Source organism: Oncorhynchus clarkii, chromosome 33, assembly GCF_045791955.1.
Source record: "Oncorhynchus clarkii lewisi isolate Uvic-CL-2024 chromosome 33, UVic_Ocla_1.0, whole genome shotgun sequence".
In the NCBI taxonomy this organism is placed as follows: Eukaryota; Metazoa; Chordata; class Actinopteri; order Salmoniformes; family Salmonidae; genus Oncorhynchus; species Oncorhynchus clarkii.
This window is the reverse complement of record NC_092179.1, coordinates 2151722-2176617: the sequence shown is the minus strand read 5'-3', so window position 1 is coordinate 2176617 and position 24896 is coordinate 2151722. Positions and strand designations below refer to the sequence as shown.

General features: G+C 41.7%; 1 protein-coding gene across 6 annotated transcripts in view; it reads left to right on the top strand.

Moving 5' to 3' along the window:
• The window catches only part of LOC139393304 (DISP complex protein LRCH3-like), an 81596-nt gene that overhangs the window by 3878 nt on the left and 52822 nt on the right, over positions 1 to 24896 (top strand). For all 6 annotated transcript variants that reach the window (XM_071141831.1, XM_071141832.1, XM_071141835.1 and 3 more), the window contains exons 2-4: positions 20032 to 20176; positions 24143 to 24269; positions 24450 to 24555. In XM_071141831.1, coding sequence (XP_070997932.1) covers positions 20032 to 20176; positions 24143 to 24269; positions 24450 to 24555 — 378 coding nt within the window. The remainder of the gene's footprint in view (positions 1 to 20031; positions 20177 to 24142; positions 24270 to 24449; positions 24556 to 24896) is intronic.

The following is a 24896-nucleotide window of genomic DNA, read 5'->3' as shown; positions in this document are numbered from 1 at the left end:
AGGCTGCTCCCTATAGTCATAGACTAGAAATCACTGGCCACTTTAAGGAATGGAACACTAGTCACTTTAATAATATTTACATATCTGGCATTACTCATCTCATATGTATATACTGTTTTCTATACTATTCTACTGTATCTTAGTCTATGTATTACTCATCTCATATGTATATACTGTATTCTATCCTATTCTACTGTATCTTAGTCTGCTGCTCTGACATTGCTTGCCCAAATATTTATATATTCATAATTCATCCCTTTACTTTAGATTTGTGTGTGTGTTGTGAAATATGTTTAATATTATACGACACTGTTAGAGATAGAAACTCAAGCGTTTCGCTACATCCGCAATAACATCTGCTAAACACGTGTATGTGACAAATACAATTTGATTTTATGTGAAAAGGGGTTAGGGGTCTGAAAACTCTCAGAATGCACTCTAGGCCCACCCACTTGGGAGCCATACCAACAATACTCCTGTGTACCCCCACACATCTCGCCTTTTTGACTATCCCGCAATTAAAGAAGCCAGATGTGGAGGTCCGGTCGGTTGGATGTACTGCCAAGTATGGTACAGAAATTAACATTAAATTATATGGCAGCAGCTCTGGTGGACATTCCTGCAGTCAGCATGCGCGCTCCCTCAACTTGAGACATGTAGCATTGTGTTGTGTGACAAACTGCACAGTGACCTTTTATTGCCCTCCAGCACAAGGTGCACCTGTGTAATGATCGTGCTGTTTAATCAGCATCTTGATATACCACACCTGTCAGGTGGATGGATTGTCTTGACAAAGGATAAATAAACGCTCACTAACAGATGTATACACATTTGTGCACAACATTTTAAAGAAATAAAGTTTTTTGTGCATATGGAACATTTCTGTTGTCTTTTATTTCAACTCGTAAAGTGCTGGTCCCACCTTTCATATGTTGTTTCATATTTTTGTTCAGTATATATTACAGACAAGTGGACTAACAAAAATCCGGCACCCCTGTTACAATTTTTGCCATTGCTGACGGTAGCCTACAGCGCATTCTCTGTATTAGCTGGTTAGGGTTCTGTGCAGGCCTCAGATTTTTACTTATAGTCAGGCTGTTGCTAATAGGTTATTAGCAATTGCGGGCGGGTGCGGGTGACCCTTGCACAACTAACACACACTCAGTCTCACACTGAGTGTGTTGGGATGTATCTGGGTCAATATCGATTGTCTGGATGGGTGGAAGTGACCTAAGTTAAATTGTTTCTCTTCTGCTCTACTGGGTACCAATTAGTGGCATGGCCATGGAGAAGTCAAGAGTGACCAGTGGAGGTGTGCTGTATGTTGTTCAGACAACCATCTTCATAATAAGTTACCTTTCATAAAACCTGAAGGCTCACGTGGCTTGCTCCTTTTTTCTAATGCCTAAGCCATAGTTCAGCAGGCAAACTAAAATAGTATTTTGGCAGACAACCTGGGTTTAATTACCAATCGGTAACAGTCTGGGGGGGGGGGGGATTTTGGGAGATGGAATCAGGGGCAATGGTAGACAGACTGATGTGAGGTCTGAAAAGGGATGTTAAATTATGAAGAGTAAAGAGATGTTTGGGAGGCAAGGGCCACTCTTTTCTCCCGAGCAGGGACCTATAGAAGAATAACTGATGGCTCTCTTAGTGGAAGTGTGATGCTTGGGAGGAGGAGGATGATAGGGCAGGGAGAGGAAGACTGACAGGGCCAGTGTTGTTACGATACCTCTTCCTCCTGTTTGTCACATGAAGAGATTGAGTAATCCCATCAATTCTGGGCCAAACAACAACAGAGCCAACTTGTTTGGCCGGCCTGGCAGAACACACACAGCTGCAAGCTGTTGAGCCCCATACAGCAAAAACCCACATGCACAGCAACAATTTATAGGTTAACAAAACACTGGGGGAATGGGGAATTTACCTAAGACTGATAGTCAATACTTTGACATAGATGTTCTGTTATAGTTTGGCTATCCATTTCTGTATGAGTCATTCCACCTCAAAGTGCACAAGGAAGAGGATTTAGACACGCACCATCTCAGATTGTTTTAACATTTTCTGGAGTTAGAATCCCTTGAGATTAGCATTCCTGAAACATTATTTTGTTGAAATATAATTTGATCTCTGAGAAATTAAGCTAATTGATTGCACCCAAATTGGCCATTTTTAATTTATAGGATTCATGTCTTCAATAAATATAGTACCTAACATCTGATTTGTACCATAACACGATTTTGAGCATAATTCTTCCTAATAATGTATTAGACATGAGGAATCAAATAAAATGGTCAATAGCCACCTACAGGCCCTCCACACACATCCCATCCCAACTACCAGTATACGATATTAGTTCTGTCTGACAACCTAATGTAATGTTCTCTCTGTGAATCTGGTGATGGTTATTTTCCCCTGTTCAGACAAATTAGACATTGAAGTCACTCTTTACCATAAGTTAGTGTGAAAGTGCCAAGTTTTGCTCACTAGATGCTGCTGTTCCTACTACCACCACACCCTTTTTATGAATTTAATGTCTCTTGTTTCTTAAATGGATCACATTTTCTTTAGCTTTGGGTATAAAACTCATTGCTTTTACCGAAATCCCAACCAATTAAATATTTTTTAGGTAATTTTTAATTGTACAATTTTTTTAACCCCTTCGTCTCCCCTATTTTGTCAACCAATTACGATCTTGTCTCATCGCTGCAACTCCCCAACGGGCTCAGGAAAGGCAAAGTTTGAGTCATGCGTCCTCTGAAACATGAGGATGCAAATAGTACCCGCAAAACACCAGTCTCAATGTCAACAGTGAAGAGGCGTCTCTGGGAGACTGGTGTTTTGTGGGTACTGTTTAATGAAGCTGCCAGTTGAGGACTTGTGAGGTGTCTGGTTCTCAAACTAGACACACTAAAGTACTTGTTATCTTGCTCAGTTGTGCACCGGGGCCTCCCACTCTTTCTATTCTGGTTAGAGACAGTTTGCGCTGTGCTGTGAAGGGAGTAGTACACAGCGTTGTACGAAATCTTCAGTTTCTTGGCAATTCCTCACATGGAATAGCCTTCCTTTCTCAGAACAAGAATAGACTGATGAGTTTCAAAATAAAGTTATTTGTTTCTGGACATTTTGAGCCGGTAATCGAACCCACACATGCTGATGCTCTAGATACTCAACTACTCTAAAGAAGGCCAGTTTTATTGCTTCTTTAATCAGAACAACAGTTTTCAGCTGTGCTAACATAATTGCAAAAGGCTTTAATAATGATCAATTATCCTTTTAAAATGATTAGCTAACACAACGTGCTATTGGAACACAGGAGTGGTGGTTGCTGATAATGGGCCTCTGCACGCCTATGTAGATGTTCCATTAAATATCAGCTGTTTCCAGGTACGATAGTCATTTACAACATTAACAATGTCTACACTGTATTTCGGGTCAGTTTGATGTTATTTTAATGGACAAAAAATGTGATTTTCCTTTCAAAATCAAGGACATATATAAGTAACCCCAAACTTTGAACGGTAATGTATAAAAGCAGCAAATGCCATTTAATAAGAAGGGGCTAGAAGCATCTTATATGGTGAACAATGATGGGGGGGGAAAGGCCCCAAAAAACTATACAGACAATGCCTTAATCAAACAACACTGTTTCATGATGCATCAGTGACATGGCAGGCAGTGTTTTGAAATAATTACTGCTTCGCATACAAGCCAGTGAATTCTATGCATTACAGCTGGATGAGTCAACAGACATGGGGGGGCCTGGCACAGCTTCTGGTAAATGTCCGTTAGGTTTATGGGGGGTCAATTAAGAAAGACATCCTCTTCTGCGAACCACCGGAAACCAGGACAACATGAGAGGATCTTTTTTAAGTACTGGGCAGCTTTGTGACATCAAATGGACTTCAGTGGTCAAGATGTGTTGGTATCTGTACTGATGGCGCAAATGCCATGACAGGGAGACATGGTAGAGTGGTAATGCGCTTGCAAGCAGTTGCTCCCGACGCCACTTGGGTACACTGCAGCATCCACCGAGAGGCTCTTGCTGCCAAGGGAATGCCTGACAGCTTGAAAGACGTTTTGGACACTACAGTGAAAATTGTTAACTTTGTTAAAGCAAGGCCCCTGAACTCTCGTGTATTTTCTGCACTATGCAATGATATGGGCAGCGACCATGTAACACTTTTACAACATACAGAAGTACGCTGGTTATCAAGGGGCAAAGTATTGACATGTTTTTTTTTAAATTGAGAGACGAGCTTAAAGTTTTCTTTACTGACTGTAATTTTCACTTGTCTGACCGCTTGCATGATGACGAGTTTCTTATAGTAAAAAGCACAACCCAACATTGCAGTTATGTGCATCCTTTCAAGCACACCCTTCTCATTAACCTGTGGTGAGTTATTCACCATTTTTTATGAACAAATAAGGTTCTATATGTAAGATGGTTAAATAAAGAGCAAATTGATTGATTATTATATTATTTGTGCCCTGGTCCTATAAGAGCTCTGGTTGTGACGACAACTCACTCTTATGTTTAATAAAGGGTGTGTGTGGCAGGCTTACAATGATGTCAAAAAACAACATTTGAGATTGCGCTCATCCTGGTGCTAGAGGGGGTACGCAGCTGGAGGTTGAGTGTTTAAAGGGGTACGGGTCTATAAAAAGTTTGGGGATCCCTGGAACCACCACTACATATTTCCATTAGTAGCCTGCATTTACTGTTAATTCCCATAATTTCTAATCAGCCATGTTTGTTTGGTTATGGTAATTTTTGTTAGTTCTGTTGTTATTATTACTATTATTCTTATTACAGTTGTTTACTGTTCTCATTATTGGAGTTCACGCATTGTTTGCAGAGCTCACAAACCTATATGCTACAGGTTTTGGTTATTTTATTACATTTATGAGTTTTGTCAATTGATTCATTGTCTTTTGTTTGGAGCGCTCTTGTCAATGTTGAATCAGGACGTACACCTGATTACGCATATCGAAGTAGACCTATCAAAGTAGGCCTAGGCTACCTGTCCTGCATGCAAATGTAGGCCTATAAATGTTACCATTTGGGGATGTCTGATTAGTATTTCTGTCACCACCACTAATGTGCTGTGGCGCTTCTCAAAAACATATTTCACCTCAAACAGCAAGTAAAGAATGTCTGTTTTTACATCCATTTGAGAATGACAGTTCCTTAATGTATTTGAAAAATATTTCCAGCTCTCCCTTTCGATAACCACTCGGCATGAAAGGGAGAAATGTAATACTCTGATACAGTGGAAACTTCATAAAATACCTGATTTACTTGTTATCTCTTGCACAAATAGCCTACAGCTGTGACTGTCCCGAGCTCATGAAACTGAGGGCCCAGAATATTTTATAAACTGTTGCAAGTTTGCTAGCACAAGCTTCAGCTGGACACAGTTGATACAATGTTTCAAGATTGTTGCAGACATGCCATAAGTAGACTGGGATATATATATATATATATATATATATATATATATATATATATATATATATTTTTTTTTATTATCAAGAAATGTTCTTCCTGCAGGCTGCACTGTTTTTATTTGTTGGCTTTATGTAGGCAATTTTTTTCATACAATTGAAGTCGGAAGTTTACATACACTTAGGTTGGAGTCATTAAAACTCGTTTTTCAACCACTCCACAAATTTCTTGTTTACAAACTATAGTTTTGACAAGTCGGTTAGGACATCTACTTTATTCATGACACAAGTCATTTTTCCATCGATTGTTTTACAGGCAGATTATTTCACTTATAATTTACTGTATCACATTTCCAGTGGGTCAGAAGTTTACATACTCTAAATTGACTGTGCCTTTAAACAGCTTGGAAAATTCTAGAAAATTATGTCATGGCTTTAGAAGCCATTTGAGTCAATTGGAGGTGTACCTGTGGATGTATTTCAAGGCCTACCTTCAAACTCAATGCCTCTTTGCTTGACATCATGGGAAAATCAAAATAAATCAGCCAAGACCTAGGGGAAAAACATTTTAAACCTCCAAGTCTGGTTCATCCTTGGGAGCAATTTCCAAATGCCTGAAGGTACCACGTTAATCTATACAAACAATAGTACGCAAGTATAAACACCATGGGACCACGCAGCCGTGATACCGCTCAGGAAGGAGACGCGTTCTGTCTCCTAGAGATTAATGTACTTTTGTGCGAAAAGTGCAAATCAATCCCAGAACAGCAGCAAAGAACCGTGTGAAGATGCTGTAGGAACCCGGTAAAAAAGTATCTATATTGATAGTAAAATGAGTCCTATATCGACATTAAAAAGCCACTGCTCCAAAACCGCCATAAAAAACAGTCTACGGTTTGCAACTGCACATGGGGACAAAGATCGTACTTTCTGGAGAAATGTCGTCTGGTCTGGTGAAACAAAAATAAAACTGCTTGGCTGTAATGACCATCGTTATGTTAAAGGAAAGTGGTGAGGCTTGGAAGCTGAAGAACACCATCCCAACCGTGAAGCCCAGGGGTGGCAGCATTCAGTTTGGGGGGGGGGGGGGGTGCTTTGCTGCATGAGGTAGGGAAATTGTGGATATATTGAAGCAACATCTCAAGACATCAGTCAGGAAGTTAAAGCTTGGTCGCAAATGGGTCTTCCAAATGGACAATGACCTGACGCGTTCTTCCAAAATTGTGGCAAAATGGCTTAAGGACAACAAAGTCAAGGTATTGGAGTGGGCATCACAAAGCCCTGACCTCACTCCTGTAGAAAAAGTGTGGGCAGAACTGAAAATGCGTGTGTGAGCTTGGAGGCCTACAAACCTGACTCAGTTACACCAGCTCTGTCAGGAGGAATGGGCCAAAATTCACCCAATTTATTGTGGGAAGCTTGTGGAAGGTTACCTGAAATGTTTGACCCAAGTTAAACCATTTTAAGGCAATGCAACCAAATACAACTTGAGTGTATGTTAACTTCTGACCCACTGGGAATGTGATGAAAGAAATGAAATCTGAAAAATCATTCTCACTACTATTATTCTGACATTTCACGTTCTTAAAATAGTGGTGATCCTAACTGACCTTAGACAGGGAGTTTCTGCTAGGTTTAAATGTCAGGAATTGTGAAACAAAATCTAAATGTATTTGGCTAATGTGTATGTCAACTTCCGACTTCAACTGTAGTTGCAATGGCAACAGAAGTAACTTTTTAGATGTGTCATTTTTTTTTAGATTCAATTATATTAACCACATGACAATGATTTTGACATACAAAGACTATTATTATTCCACGAAATGTGCATATGAAAATCATAACTGATATGAAAATCATAACTGGCATGCAGATCATTTGAAATGGTAAAATAAATTGGTGCTCCAAAACGGACAAGGTTGCAGACCCTTGGCATAGCCTATTCCCGGCAACTTCTGGAGCGTAACGGCAGAATCTGTGAAGGCCAGCAGTAGCGGGAGGAGGCTCGGGCACATGTTTTTCTTCTTCTGGTTAGGCTAGATTGATCTCTGGCTCCCTCTTGAGACATTTGTCTTTTAATTATTTAATCAAACAGTTTGCTTAAAACATTAGACAAGCTCTGTACATCTACACTGAACAAAAATATAAACACAACATGTAAAGTGCTCATCCCATGTTTCATGAGCTGAAATAAAAGATCCCAGAAATGTTCCATATGCATCAAAAGCTTATTTCTTTAAATTTTTTGCTAAAATTTGTTTACATCGCTGTTAATGAGCATTTCTCCTTTGCCAATATAATCCATCCATCTGGCAGGTGTGGTTTATCAAGAACCTGATTAAACAGCATGATCATTACACAGGTGCTGGGGACAAAATCCACTCTAAAATGTGCAGTTTTGTCACAACCCAGTGCCACAGATGTCTCATGTTTTTGAGGGTGTGTGCAATTGGCATGCTGACTGCAGGAATGTCCTCCAGAGCTGTTGCCAGATAATTTAATGTTACTTTCTCTATCACAAGCAGCCTCCAACTTCGTTTTAGTGAATTTGGCAGTACATCCAACCAGGCTCACAACCGCTGACCATGTGTAACCATACCAGCCCAGGACCTCCAAATCTGGCTTCCTCACCTGTGGAATCATCAGAGGGAGGAAAGTTGGGGTGTGGAGGTATATTTCTGTCTGTAATAAAGCCCTTTTGTGGATACAAACTTATTCAGTGGCTGGGCCCTACTCCCTCACACTGTGCCACTGCCCAGTCATGTGAAATCCATAGATTTGGGCCTAATGAATGAATTTTAATTGACTCATTTCTTTATATGAGCTGTAACTCAGCAAAATCTTTAATGGTTACGTTTTCTGTTTTATAGTTTTTTTTCAGTATAGAGAATTGTATTAAAAAGCATAGGGTGTGTCCTATAAATGGAAAAATGTCGGACAATTGATTGGTCAGAAGAAAAGACTCGGTAGACCAAGATTTTTTTTCAGCTTAATATGTACTGTTTTTATAAATGTATTTATTTATTTTTTAAACTTAGCTAGTCGGTTAAGAAAAAAATATTATTTACAATGACTGCCTACCGTGACCAAACCCTAACCCAGACAACGCTGGGCCAATTGTGCGCTGCCCTATGGGACTCCCAATTTACGGCCGGTTCTGATACAGCCTGGAATCGAACCAGGGTCTGTAGTAAAGCCTCAAACTGAGATGCAGTACCTAACATGCTGACCAGATCGGACACATCGCGTCCACAAGCGTTGCAAAATAAATGTATAAATGTTATTCAATCATTGCACCCACACTGCTCGCCCACGTCAGCGAGCGTCTGTGTGGCCAGGCTCTAAAATAGAAATTGATTATATTTGTGACACTCAACACGTTGCAAATCCGGCCTTTGCCAGCATTGGTTTTTAGGAGTATATACCCACGTGGGTGGTGAATTTAGGTCCACACTCCAGTCGAGAACTAATTTGGTTTACTGTTTTATCGTCGGAGTAGAGGACCTAGTGCATTTCAGGATAAATAATAACCCTATGTTTATAGCCCAGGACAAATGACCTAGCAACAGCTAGCTAGCTAAATTACCATTAATGTTTTAAAAACTTACCATAAATGTTTAATGCTTTTCGACCTTTCTTCAAATTAATATAAATGGCTCAGTTTGTTTTTGATATTTCAAGCTGCGTGTCCTGATCGTGTCTGGTGTGGGGGTGGGTACAACATCATCATGCACGTGATGGTTAGACTGCTGCGTCACCCGGGAGCCCAGAGCTATATGCAGGGCGATATGGCCTACGTATCTACATTTTTTAATTTTTAAAATTATTTTCTAACTTATTAGTGATTCACAATATATACCTCCCTTTTAAATTGTTAACAGTAACAGCTGCGTATGTGATGAATCAAAAAAGTTGGTGCAAAAAGGGTCAATGCAGATAGTCCGAGTAGCTATTTAAAAAAAAGAAGAAAAAAACTACTAATTAGCAGGCTTATGGCTTGAAGGTAGAAGCTGTTCAGGGTCCTGTTGTTTTCAGACTTGGTGCCGCTTGCTGTGCGTGATGCAGTCATTTCCATGGTAATGTAGAAGTTTCATTCAAATGATGCTAACTGATTCAATGGAATGTATTTTTTGTAATGTAATTTGAGTTCATTCAACAATTCACGGAACAGATTGATGGGTACTCTTCCTGCTGTTACTTCCTGCTTTTCTTCTATGGGTACATTCAATGACCGGCAGGCCACCCATTATGCCATCATTGTCTTGAATGGGAACACCCGTTCTATTCAATTAATCTGGCCCAGGCGCACTGGCAGGATAATGGCGCAGGAGGGGATGGCTGCCATTTTAAGGGCTCCAAACCAACTGTGCTATTTTGTTTGTTTTTTCACATTGTGACTTATTTTTATCTTATTTTGAACATAATGTTGCCGCTACCGTCTCTTATGACCAAAAATAACTTCTGGACATCAGGACTGCGATTACTATCCACAGACTGGCAGAATCCATGTTTTCCTTGGATTGCCTTCTGAGAATTTGTAGGCGATTGAAAGAACCCACACTTCCTTCCATTCTGCAAGCATACGTGCAATCTTTGGACAATAAAATAGATGGCCTACGCGGAAGATTAAACTATCAACGGGACATTCAAAACTTTAACATCTTATGCTTCACTGAGACGTGGCTGAAAGACGACACTATCAACATACAGCTGGCTGGTTATACGCTGTATCCGCAGGACAGCGGCGTCTGGTAAGACGAGGGGCGGCGGACTATGTGTTTTTGTATAAAAAAATATAAAAAAAAACTGCTGGTGCACGATGTCTAAGGAAGTCCTGAGGTATAGTATCTCATGAGAAGCTGTAGACTAGAAGTTGACCGATTTATGATTATTTTCACTGATATCGATTTATTGGAGGACCAAAAGAAGCCCATACCGATTAATCGGACAAATTCTTACATTTTTTATTTATTTGTAATAATGACAATTACAACAATACTGAATGGACACTTATTTTAACTTAATATAATACATCAATAATATCAATTTAGCCTCAAATAAATAATGAAACATGTTCAATTTGGTTTAAATAATGCAAAAACAAAGTGGTGGAGAAGAAAGTAAAAGTGCAATATGTGCCATGTAAAAAAGCTAACGCTTTAGTTCCTTGCTCAGAACATGAGAACATATGAAAGTTGGTGGTTCCTCTTAACATGAGTCTTCGATATTCCCAGGTAAGAAGTTTTAGGTTGTAGTTATTATAGGAATTATAGGACTATTTCTCTCTCTACCATTTTTACTTCATATACCTTTGACTATTGGATGTTCTTATAGGTACTTTAGTATTGCCAGTGTAACGGTATAGCTTCTGTCCCTCTCCTCGCTCCTACCTGGGCTCGAACCAGGAACACATCGACAACAGCCACCCTCGAAGCAGCGTTACCCATGCAGAGCAAGGGGAACAACCACTCCAAGTCTCAGAGCGAGTGACATTTGAAACGCTATTAGCGCGTACCCTGCTAACTAGCTGGCCATTTCACATCGGTTACACCAGCCTAATCTCGGGAGTTGATATGCTTGAAGTCATAAACAGCTCAATGCTTGAAGAATTGTGAAGAGCCGCTGGCAAATGCACGAAAGTTCTGTTTGAATGAATGCTTACGAGCCTGCTGCAGCCTACCACCGCTCAGTCAGACTGCTCTATCAAATATCAAATCATAGACTTAATTCTAACATAATAACACACAAATATGAGCCTTTGGTCATTAATATGGTCGAATCTGGAAACTATAATTTCGAAAACAAAACGTTTATTCTTTCAGTGAAATACGGAACCGTTCCTTATTTTATCTTTAGGGTGGCATCCCTAAGTCTAAATATTGCTGTTACATTGCACAACCTTCAATGTTATGTCATAATTATGTACAATTCTGTCAAATTAATTACGGCCTTTGTTAGGAATAAATGGACTTCACACAGTTCACAACGAGCTAGGCTGCCCAAACTGCTGCATTTACCCTGACTGCTTGAACGCAAGAGAAGTGACACAATTTCCCTAATTATAAGAAATTCATGTTAGCAGGCGATATTAACTAAATATGCAGGTTTAAAAATATAAACTTGTGTATTGATTTTAAAGAAAGGCATTGATGTTTATGGTTAGGTACATTGGTGCAATGACAGTGCTTTTTTTCCACAAATGTGCTTGTTAAATCATCACCCGTTTGTCGAAGTTGGCTGTGATACGATGAGAAATTAACAAACACCGCATTGATTATATGCAACGCAGGACAAGCTAGATAAACTAGTAATATCATCAACCATGTGTAGTTAACTAGTGATTATGTTAAGATTGATTGTTTTTTATAAGATAAGTTTAATGCTGGCTAGCAACTTACCTTGGCTTCTTGCTGCCCTCGCTTAACATGTAGTCAGCCTGACACGCAGGCTCCTCGTGGAGTACAGGTTGTTAGAGCATTGGACTAGTAACCGGAAGGTTGCAAAAACGAATCCCCGAGCTGACAAGGTAAAAATCTCTTTCTGCCCCTGAACGAGGCAGTTAACCCACCGTTTCTAGGCCGTCATTGAAAATGGTGTCCAAAAATACCGATTTACCGATTTGTAATGATAACTTGAAATCTGCCCTAATTAATCGGCCATACCGATTTAATTGGTCGACCTCTACTGTAGACCACACTACCTACCTAGAGAGTTTCTGTATTTGTCATCGCTGTTTGCATACCATCACAGTCAGAGGCTGGCACTGAGACGGCATTGAAAGAGCTGTATTCCTCCATAAGCAAACAAAAAAATGCTCACCCAGAGGCTGCACTCCTAGTAGCCGGGCACTTTAATGCAGGGAAACTTAAATCTGCTTGACCAAATTTCAAACAGCATGTTAAATGTGCAACCAGAGGAAAAAACTACCACCTATACTCCACACACATACATACATACAAAGCTCTCCCTCGCCCTCCATTTGGCAAATCTGACCATAATTATATCCTCCTGATTCCTGCTTACAAGCTAAAATTAAAGCTGGAAGCACCAGTGACTAGATCAATAAAAAAAGGTGTCAGATGAAGCAAATGCTAAGCTACAGGACTGTTGCTAGCACAGACTGGAATATGTTCCTAGATTCCTCAGCAGATGGCATTGAGGAGTACACATCAGTCATTGGCTTCATCAATAAGTGCATCGATGACGTAGTCCCCACATTGACCATACATACCCCAACCAGAAGCCATGGATTACAGGCAACATCTGCACTGAGCTAAAGGCTCGAGCTGCCGCTTTTAAGGAGCGGGACTCGGAAGCTTATAAGAAATCCCGCTATGCCTTCCGATGAACGATCAAACAGGCAAAGCTTCAATACAGGACTAAGATCGAGTCATACTACACCGTTTCTGATGCTCGTCTGATGTGGCAGGGCTTGCAAACCATTACAGACTATACAGGGAAGCACAGCCGAGAGCTGCCCAGTGAAACGAGCCTACCAGGCGAGCTAAACTAGTTCAATGCTCACTGAGGCAAATAACACTGAAACATGCATGAGAGCTCCAGCTGTTCTGGAAGACTGTGTGATCATGCTCTCCGCAGCTGATGTAAGACCTTTTAGACAGGGCAACATTCACAAGGCCGCAGGGCCAGACAGATTACCAGGACATGTACTGCAAGAATGTGCTGACCAACTAGCAAGTGTCTTCACTGACATTTTCAACTGGTCTCTGACTGTCTGTTATACCCAAATGTTTTAAGCAGACCACCGTAGTGCCTGTGCCCAAGAACACTAAGGTAACCTGCCAAAATGACTACCGACCCGTAGCACTCACGTCTGTAGCCATGAACTGCTTTGAAAGGCTGGTCATGGCTCACATTAACACCATTTCCCAGAAACCCTAGACCCACTCCAATTTGCATACCGCCCCAACAGATCCAATCTGCAATCTATATTGCACTCCACACTGCCCTTTCCCACCTGGACAAAAGGAATAGCTGTGTGAGAATGCTATTCATTGACTACAGCTCAGCGTTCAACACCATAGTGCCCTCATAGCTCATCAATAATCTAAGGACCCTGGGACTAAACACCTCCCTCTGCAACTGGATCCTGGACTTCCTGACGGGCCGCCCCCAGATGGTAAGGGTAGGTAACAACACATCTGCCACACTGCTCCTCAACACAGGGGCTCCTCAGGTGTGCGTGCTCAGTCACCTCCTGTACTCCCCGTTCACTCCTGATTGCATGGCCATGCACGACTCCAACACCATTGTTAAGTCTTCCGAGTATTCAGCAGTGGTAAGCCTGATAGCCTATAGGAAGGGGGTCAGAGACCTAGCCGTGTGGTACCAGGACAACAACCTTTCCCTCAACGTGATCAAGACAAAGGAGATGATTGTGGTCTACAGGAAAAAGAGGACCGAGCACGACCCCATTCTCAACGATGGAGCTGCAGTGGAGCAGGTAAGCGCTTCAAGTTCCTTTGGTGTCCACATCACCAATAAACTAACATGGTACAAGCACACCACGACAGTCGTGAAGCGGGCTCGACAAAGCCTATTCCCCCTCAGGAGACTGAAAAGATTTGGCATGGGTCCTCAGATCCTCAAAAGGTTCTACAGCTGCACCATTGAGAGCCTCCTGATGGGTTGCATCACTCCCTGGTATGGTACCTGCTCGGCCTCCGACCCCAAGGCACCACAGAGGTACCTTGCCGTTCGCACTAGCATTACTGGTCCTTTCTTCCTGCCATCCAGAACCTCTATACCAGGCGATGTCAGAGGAAGGCCCTAAAAATTGTCAGACACCAGCCACCCTAGTCATAGACTATTCGCTACCGCACGGCAAGCGGTACCGGAGCGCCAAATCTAGGTCCAAGAGGCCATAAGACCCCTGAACACCTAATCAAATGGCTACCCAGACTATTTGCATTCTCCGCCTCTTTTGCACCGCTGCTACTCTCTGTTATCATCTATGCATAGTCACTTTAATAACTCTACCTACACGTACATATTACCTCAACTAACCGGTGCCCCTGGACACTGACTCTTTTCCCGGTACCCCCCCGTATATAGTCTCACTATTGTTATTTTACTGCTGCTCTTTAATTACTTTTTACTTTTATTTCTTATTCTTATCCATCTTTATCTTTTTATTTTAAACTGCATTGGTGGTTAGGGGCTTTTAAGTAAGCATTTCACTAAGTTTTCACTGCACCTGTTGTATTCGGTGCATGTGACAATACAATTTGATTTGGTTTTGTACATAATGTTGCTCCTACCGTAGCTTATGACCAAAGAGAGCTTCTGGATATCAGTACAGCGACTATTCACCTCGAACTGGACAGATTTTTTTTTTTTATGAGTCCGACGCGAAGCATATACTGCTTCCTCAAGCCCAGGCCCAAATCCCAGTCATTCTAGTGAAGAAAAATACCTTAATACAGGGGGCGGAGATCAGGGTGGTATTGCTCGCCTGAGGGAGAGTACCTCATGATAAGCTGAAGACCACACTATCTAACAGACTTTTTATTTATATTATTCGTAGCTGTCTATTTACCTCCACAAATCGATGCTGGCAGTAAGACCGAAACTCAACAAGCTGAATAAGGCAAACAAGACAATGCTCATCCAGAAGCGTCACTTCTGTTTCATCTCATTTCTTCCAGCATGTCACCTGCAACCAGAGTGGAAAAAAATCTAGACCACCTTTACTCCATACACAGAGACGCACTCGTACAAAGCTCTCCCTTGCCCTCCATTTGGCAAATCTGGCCGTTCTCCTGGTTCTTGCTTACAAGCAAAAACTGAAGCAGGAAGTACCAGTGACTTGCTCAATATGGAAGTGGTCTGATGATGCGGATGCCATGCTACATGACTGTTCTGCGAGCACAGAATGGAATATGTTCTGGTATTCATCCAATGGCCCTGAGTATACCACCTCAGTCACCGGCTTCATCAATACAGTGCATTTGGAAAGTATTCAGACCCCTTGACTTTTTCCACATTTTGTTACGTTACAGCCTTGATCTAAAATGTATTAAATTACATTTTTTCCTCATCAATCTCGAGGCTTTAGTCGCTGCCAAAAGTGCTTCAACAAAGCACTGAGTAAAGGGACTTAACCTGGAAATATCACATTTACATAAGTTTTTATTTTATTTTTTACATTTGCAAGAATTTCTAGCCTGTTTTTGCTTCGTCATTATGGGGTATTGTGTGTAGATTGAGAATGATTTGTTATTTTTATCCACTTTTAGAAAAAGGCTATAAGGTAACAAAATGTGGATAAAGGACCTGAATACTTTCCTAATGTACTGTGTGTGTATGTGTATATCTATATACTACCGTTCAAAAGTTTGGAGTCACTTAGAAATGTTCTTGTTTTGAAAGAAAAGCACTTTTTTTGCAAATTGATCAGAAATAAAGTGCAGATGTTGTAAATAACTATTATAGCTGGAAACTGCTGATTTTTAATGGAATATCTAAATAGGCGTACAGAGGCCCATTATCAGCAACCATCACTCCTGTGTTCCAATGGCACGTTGTTTGCTAATCCAAGTTTATAATTTTAAAAGGCTAATTGATCATTAGAAAACCCTTTTGCAATTATGTTAGCACAGCTGAAAACTGTTGTTCTGATTAAAGAAGCAATACAACTGGCCTTCTTTAGACTAGTTGAGTATCTGGAGCATCAGCATTTGTGGGTTTGATTACAGGCTCAAAATGGCCAGAAACAAAGTACTTTCTTCTGAAACTCGTCAGTCTATTCTTGTTCTGAGAAAGGAAGGCTATTCCATGCGAGAAATTGCCAAGAAATTGAAGATCTCGTACAACGCTGGGTACTTCTCCCTTCAGAGAACGGTGCAAATTGGCTCTAACCATAATAGAAAGAGGAGTGGGAGGCCCCGGTGCACAACTGAGCAAGAGGACAAGTACATTAGTGTCTAGTTTGAGAAACAGACTCCTTGCAAGTCCTCAACTGGCAGCTTCATTAAATAGTACCCACAAAACACCAGTCTCAACATCAACAGTGAAGAGGCGACTCCGGGATGCTGGCCTTCTAGGCAGAGTTGCAAAGAAAAAGCCATATCTCAGACTGGCCAATAAAAATAAAAGATTAAGATGGGATAAAGAACACAGCCAATGGATGGAGGAACTCTACCTAGAAGGCCAGCATCCCAGGAGTTGACTGGAGTCAGATATATCCTACAGTTAAGAAGTCGACCACAAAGTTGTACAATAACAAAGCACAATGAGGCCCAAAACTACATTTTTGAATGATGATTCATTGAATGCTCCATTGAGACACGAGAGATGTTATACAGAAAACCGATGACACGCATGACGGTACGCACTTAGCAAAGTCAGATGACCTATCCAAAACAACGTTTAGGCCTACAACCAGAAAACAACAAGATGCACATGACTGATTTAGGCCTCATGGTTTTTAGCGGCTAGCATGCTATATGCTTCAGCTTACAGCACCAATAGCTTCAAAGGAGTTCCTTATATTTGCAGGCTGGGTGACATCAGACTGTTTTTGTATTAGCGTTTGCATTTATTTTTAGTTATGTTATTATTAGGCAGGAATGTCTGACACACAGTTAGGACCACCACATGAAATTTAGGAGCACCATATTTTTTGGGGGTTTGTGATACAGCCTATATTTGGCCTATCTGAATTCTAGATACTTCTGAAGCACATGTTGTGCCCTGGAAACTAATATGTAACCCTGTAAATACATTTGATTATTAAAAGCAGTCATATGTAGTAATGACGCTAACAAATCTGCACTCGCTTTTTCTCTAGTGCACTGGGACACAACAGTACAGTGAAGCCTTATCATTACAACAATTATTATCTGGGAGATTTCTTTCCTAGGCGCAATATGCTCCTAAAATGAAAGTCCTGGTCACACAGATATTTTGCACACCAAATAAAACACATTGTCAGAATGAGTGGTTTATTAAAAGAACTGTAATAACTACTGCTGTCGATGAGAACTAGAGGTGAATGCTGGAGATCTTATCACAGCATTACTTCACAATTAGCAGTGGAGAAAATAAAGGCATATGCTTGGGAATGGGAAAGCAAAATCCCCATTCCCTATTTCCCACCCTCAATCGCCAAAACAATAGCTGGCCTACCCCCTACAGTTCCACTCTGTTGGCTAAGCTAGTGACTAGATGCAAGCCAATTCTTGGAACCGTTTATGTATAAACTGCATGATAATATGGTGAAGTGGTCACAATAACCGTGTGTTTCCCCTATATGCATTTACCGGCGGTGACATCGAAGCTGCCACTGCAAAAAAAAAAAAAAAAACATGTATGTATGCTCCAGGAAGACCCCCCCCCCCCCCTCCTTTTAATGCATTTGAGCCAATCAGTTGTGTTGTGATAAGGTAGGGGTGGTATATAGCCGTATAACTCAAATAAGCAAAGAGCAAACGACAGTCCATCATTACTTTAAGACATGAAGGTCAATCAATGTGGAGCATTTCAAGAACTTTGAAAGTTTCAAATACACTTCTGTGTATTGATTTTAAGAAAGGCATTAATGTTGATAGTTAGGTACATTCGTGCAACGATTGCGAATGCGCTTTTGTTATATCATCCCCCGTTTGGTGAGGTCTGCTGTGATTTGATGATAAATTAACAGGCACCGCATTGATTATATGCAACGCAGGACAAGCTAGTTAACCTAGTAATATCATCAACCACGTGTAGTTAACTAGTGATTATGTGAAGATTGATTGTTTTTTATAAGATAAGTTTAATGCTAGCCAGCAACTTACCTTGGCTCCTTGCTACACTCGCATAACAGGTAGTCAGCCTGCCACGCAGTCTCGTGGAATGCAATGTAGTCGCCGATTTGTTATGAAAACTTGAAATTGGCCCTAATTAATCGGCCATTCCAATTAATCGTCTGACTTATAGTCTATATAAGTCCCACAGTTGACAGTACATGTCAGAGCAAAAACCAAACCATGAGGTTGAGGGAATTGTCCGTAGAGCTCCGAGACAGGATTGTGTCGAGGCACAGATCTAGAGAAGGGTACCAAATAATGTCTGCCGCATTGAAGGTCCCCAAGAACACAGTGGCCTCTATTGTTCTTAAATGGAAGAAGTTTGGAACCACCAAGACTCTTCCTAGAGCTGACCGCCTCGCCAAACTGAGCAATCGGTGAAGGGCCTTGGTCAGGGAGGTTACCAAGAGCCTGATGGTCACTCTGACAGAGCTCTTGAGTTCCTCTGTGGAGATGGAAGGACCTTCCAGAAGGACAACCATCTCTGCAGCACTCCACCAATCAGGCCTTTATGGTAGCGTGGCCAGACGGAAGACACCCCTCAATAAAAGGCACATGACAGCCCGCTTTGAGTTTGCCAAAGGACTCTGACCATGAGAAACAAGATTCTCTGCTCTGATGAAACCAAGATTGAACTCTTTAGTCTGAATACCAAGCGTCACGTCTGGAGGAAACCTGGCACCATCTCTACGGTGAAGCATTGTGGTGGTGGCATCATGCTGTGGGGATGTTTTTCAGTGGCAGTGACTGGGAGACGAGTCAGGATCGAGGGAAAGATGAACGGAGCAAAGTATAGAGATCCTTGATGAAAACCTGCTCCAGAGTGCTTAGGACCTCAGACTGTGAGAAAAGTTCACCTTTCAACAGGACAACAACCCTAAGCACACAACCAAGAGAACGCAGGACTGGCTTCAGGACACGTCTCTGAATGTCCTTGAGGGGCCCAGCCAGAGCCCTGATTTGAACCCGATCCAACATCTCTGGAGAGACCTGAAAATATCTGTGCAGCGATGCTCCCCGTCGAATCTGACAGAGCTTAAGAGGATCTGCAGAGAACAAAGGGAGAAACCCCCCAAATACAGGTGTGCCAGGCTTGTAGTGTCATATCCAAAAAGACTCGATGCTGTAATCGCTACCAAGGGTGCTTCAACAAAGTACTGAGTAAAGGGTCTGAATACTTACATAAATGTGATATTTTTATAATTGTTTTTATCTAAATATATATTTGTGTGTAGGTTGTTGAGGGAAAAACACTTCATTAGGGACCATTTAGGCCTACAGAACACATGGTAATAATGTAGGTGCTGTTTAGGGTTTCCCCAAGACAGTCACTGGGAATACTGCCCTGTAAATGGTGCCATCCTTCAGTTCAGAATACAACCAATGTTCTTACATATCCCTTGGCACATGTCGTAGGGGTTGGGCCCTGATGTCCTGGGTTTTATTCATTAGTTCAAGTAATCACTCCATTTCAGTACGCTTTCTTCCATTTGGTACCTAGTGAATACAACCCTGGCCACATCCCCAACACAGCCTTTCTTGCCATCCTGGCCAGAAGCCATCCTTGCCTGCCCCCAAGATGGCAGTACATTTAGAATGTCTCAACCAACTTGGTAAAATAAGAGTCGCAATAGAAAATGTCTGTCAAACTGCCCCAACGTGAGGACACCTAAAGGTTTGAACACAAAACAACTCATGTGATTAAATAAAGGGTGAAATAAATGAATGAAAAACTGTGGCATGACATCTACGTCTCTCTCTCCTTGTTTAGACCTGTCCCGTAACCGTCTGCCAGAGCTGCCCGTGGAGGTGTGTATGTTTGTCTCTTTGGAACACCTGCAGCTCTACCAGAACTGCCTGCGCTCGCTGCCTGAGAGTCTTCTCAATCTCCAGGCCCTCACCTACCTGAACATAAGGTAATGGGCGTGCACACACACACACCAGTGGTGTAAAATACTTAGTTGCACGATGTAGAAATTGCTCCGCCATTTCCTGGTTGCTAAAACTTGGAACAGTTCGCCTAATTTCAGTTCATGACAAAATAAGCTAGTATAGTGTGGAGCAGAGTATCCCTAAATAATGCAAAAGTTACGTTTACGCTTCATTCATGAGAAGAGAGAATGCAGACAGTCAAGTAATAAAGCAGGCAGCATACAATTTTGTGCTGAAACGTAAAGCTGCAATCAATGGGTGAACAGCGCCTGGTGCTGAACATATAGCTAGCTTGTTATGCAAGTGTTGATTTCCTTCAGCCTTGACCAGGCCCCTGTGTCTGCCCACCATAGCAGAGCCCCATCGGTGACCACAAACGGTACTTTTTTTGAATGACAGGCTATGCTGCGTTAACACACACACACACACACACACAACTGTGCTAAATTGGTGTTGTCAGTACTCTCATCAATAGCCAGGGAAAAATGCTCAGCCTGACAGCCCCTCCAAAACAATCCTGTACACATTATCCGCCTGTGCATGGACGAGGAGGCCGGCAGTTGACACCGACGGCCATCTGTTTGACAGGCGCAATTATGCTGTCCATAGACGTGTGGTTAGCCATTTCCTCAAACTGTCGCTATGCACTGTTTAAATACCTCCGCGTCTGTGAAGGGCATGTTGTGTTTGGTTAGAACCCAGGACGCTTTTAGGAAGGCACTTGTGACCTCCTGTTGGGTCAGGCCACGAAGGAGAATTCTGCTGCTGTGTTTGTAGCGTGAAGTTAACACTTCAATGCTTCCGCGTCGGGCCTCTGTCTAGCGCGGGAAGACCACTTTGAAAGGACCATGCTTAGATTCATTCTAACGTCTGAGATTGAATTCTTTGCATACAGCAACATTTTAATTGCAAATTAGACACACTGGCTTGGCATTGGAGAAAGATGGTAAGATTAATGCTTTTTCTGTCCATTCTTCCCTGAAACTTCCATTTTTATTATCCACCTTTTTTGATACTTTTTGAGTGACATATTCTCTTCAAATCATATCGGATGTTATTGGTCACGTACACATGGTTAGCAGATGTTAATGCGAGTGTAGCGAAATGCTTGTGCTTCTAGTTCCGACAATGCAGTAATATCTAAAAAGAAATATCTAACAGTTTCACAACAACAACCTAGTACACAGACATCTAAGTAAAGGAATGGAATAATAATATATAAATATATGGATGAGCAATTTCAGAGAAGGATAGGCTAAGATGCAATAGATAGTATACAATTCAGTATATACATATGAGGTGAGTAATTCAAGATATGTAAACATGATTAAAGTGGCCAGTGATTTCAAGTCTGCATGTAGGCAGCAGCCTCTCTGTGCTCGTGATGGCTGTTTAACAGTCTGATGGCCTTGCTAGCAAGCTACAGTGCCTTGCGAAAGTATTCGGCCCCCTTGAACTTTGCGACCTTTTGCCACATTTCAGGCTTCAAACATAAAGATATGAAACTGTATTTTTTTGTGAAGAATCAACAACAAGTGGGACACAATCATGAAGTGGAACAACATTTATTGGATATTTCAAACTTTTTTAACAAATCAAAAACTGAAAAATTGGGCGTGCAAAATTATTCAGCCCCCTTAAGTTAATACTTTGTAGCGCCACCTTTTCCTGCGATTACAGCTGTAAGTCGCTTGGGGTATGTCTCTATCAGTTTTGCACATCGAGAGACTGACATTTTTTCCCATTCCTCCTTGCAAAACAGCTCGAGCTCAGTGAGGTTGGATGGAGAGCATTTGTGAACAGCAGTTTTCAGTTCTTTCCACAGATTCTCGATTGGATTCAGGTCTGGACTTTGACTTGGCCATTCTAACACCTGGATATGTTTATTTTTGAACCATTCCATTGTAGATTTTGCTTTATGTTTTGGATCATTGTCTTGTTGGAAGACAAATCTCCGTCCCAGTCTCAGGTCTTTTGCAGACTCCATCAGGTTTTCTTCCAGAATGGTTCTGTATTTGGCTCCATCCATCTTCCCATCAATTTTAACCATCTTCCCTGTCCCTGCTGAAGAAAAGCAGGCCCAAACCATGATGCTGCCACCACCATGTTTGACAGTGGGGATGGTATGTTCAGGGTGATGAGCTGTGTTGCTTTTACGCCAAACATAACGTTTTGCATTGTTGCCAAAAAGTTCAATTTTGGTTTCATCTGACCAGAACACCTTCTTCCACATGTTTGGTGTGTCTCCCAGGTGGCTTGTGGCAAACTACAAACAACACTTTTTATGGATATCTTTAAGAAATGGCTTTCTTCTTGCCATGCTTCCATAAAGGCCAGATTTGTGCAATATACGACTGATTGTTGTCCTATGGACAGAATCTCCCACCTCAGCTGTAGATCTCTGCAGTTCATCCAGAGTGATCATGGGCCTCTTGGCTGCATCTCTGATCAGTCTTCTCCTTGTATGAGCTGAAAGTTTAGAGGGACGGCCAGGTCTTGGTAGATTTGCAGTGGTCTGATACTCCTTCCATTTCAATATTATCGCTTGCACAGTGCTCCTTGGGATGTTTAAAGCTTGGGAAATCTTTTTGTATCCAAATCCGGCTTTAAACTTCTTCACAACAGTATCTCGGACCTGCCTGGTGTGTTTCTTGTTCTTCATGATGCTCTCTGCGCTTTTGACGGACCTCTGAGACTATCACAGTGCAGGTGCATTTATACGGAGACTTTTATCATCATTTATCATTAGTCATTTAGGTCAACATTGGATCATTCAGAGATCCTCACTGAACTTCTGGAGAGAGTTTGCTACACTGAAAGTAAAGGGGCTGAATCATTTTGCACGCCCAATTTTTCAGTTTTTGATTTGTTAAAAAAGTTTGAAATATCCAATAAATGTCGTTCCACTTCATGATTGTGTCCCACTTGTTGTTGATTCTTCACAAAAAAATACAGTTTTATATCTTTATGTTTGAATCCTGAAATGTGGCAAAAGGTCGTAAAGTTCAAGGGGGCCGAATACTTTCGCAAGGCACTGTAAGTATTCTGAAGGAATGTTGACGTTGAAGAAAGTAGTGTAGCCTACAGTAGACCAGTTTTTCCCCAACAATCAACGCACAACGAAATAGACAAATTAGAATTGAGTAGAGACATGGGTGATTTTAAAACGTGAAATAAAAAAATTGTGCTGTCTGGTTCGCTTAATATAAGGAATTTGATGTTGTATAGCTTTTACTTTTACTCAAGTATGTGAGAGTACTTTTGAGTACTTTTTTCTACCTCTGACACACACACACACACACACACACACACAGGCCGTCACACACTTGAGCATATGGTGATACACGCACACAGTAGAGTAAATACAGATGTACATATCTATTTACAAATTTGACATGCCACTTGAAGTCAAACCATAGAAAGACGGCCCATGCATGCATGCTACGTTCACCCATGTAAAAATGTGTGATGCCTAAAACAGATGCTCAACATCCCAAAGGCATCCTATTCCTTATATCATACACTATATTTGACCCCTATCGGCCCTGGTCAAAAGTAGTGCACTAAATAGGGAATAGGGTGCCATTTGGGAAGACACCCATGTTCATTCATCAAATGAAAGCGCTGATCTGTTTTGGGCATAGAGAAAAGCCACAGCGTATCAGATGAACAGGATTGAGACGAGAGGCTTCTTGGTCTGTAACAGTAACCTGTTTCCCAGACAGTGGCAACAGAATGTCGAGAGCATTGTTGAACAGAGTGACTTCCTTTGTTTTGATGATATTCAGTAACATTCACCGTCTTTCCAGGACACATAAAAACATCCACCATCACAATTATTTGAATTTGAATGGAGACATGAATTTACCAAGGCTTTAGTCAAAAACACCACTTCAATTTTCTCTCCTGTCTTTCTCTGTGTCTTTCTTTCTCTTTAATCCGGATTCCAGTCGGAACCAGTTGTCGACCCTGCCCAGCCCGGTGTGCAGTCTGCCGTTGAAGGTCCTGATCGCTTGTAACAACAAGCTGGTCTCCCTTCCCGAAGAGCTGGGCCAACTACGACAGCTCACAGAACTGGTCAGTACAGATACACACACACACACACACGGCTTAATTGGCTGTGGGTATCTGGTCGTGTGATGTTTTCCAATGTCAAAACCACCATGTTGAATTGCCCGTTTTTTTCCCTGTGGTTTGATTACCGTTTAACCAGGCCATCCTTTTCCTCTCCTTTTCTCTCCTCATCCCTCTCTCCAGGACGTGAGTTGTAATGATATCCAGACACTCCCTCCTCAGGTTGGTCGACTGGACTCGCTGCGAGACCTCAACATCCGCCGCAACCACCTGGCCCGCTTGCCCCCAGGTCAACACACACACACACACACACACACACACACGGGCGGCAGGTAGCCTTGTGGGTAGACCGTTGGACTAGTAACCGAAAGTTTGCAAGATCAAATCCCCGAGCTGACAAGGTGAAAATCTGTCATTCTGCCCTTGAAGTTGGCAGTTAACCCACTGTTCCTAGTCCGTCATTGAAAACAAGAATTTGTTCTTAACTGACTTGCCCGGTAAAATAAAGGTAAAAAAACAAAAGAATACAATAAACACACACACTCAACCACCTGGCCTGACGTCGTGTCCACTCTGGTCAACACACACTCATCCACCTGGCCTGACGTCGTGTCCACTCTGGTCAACACA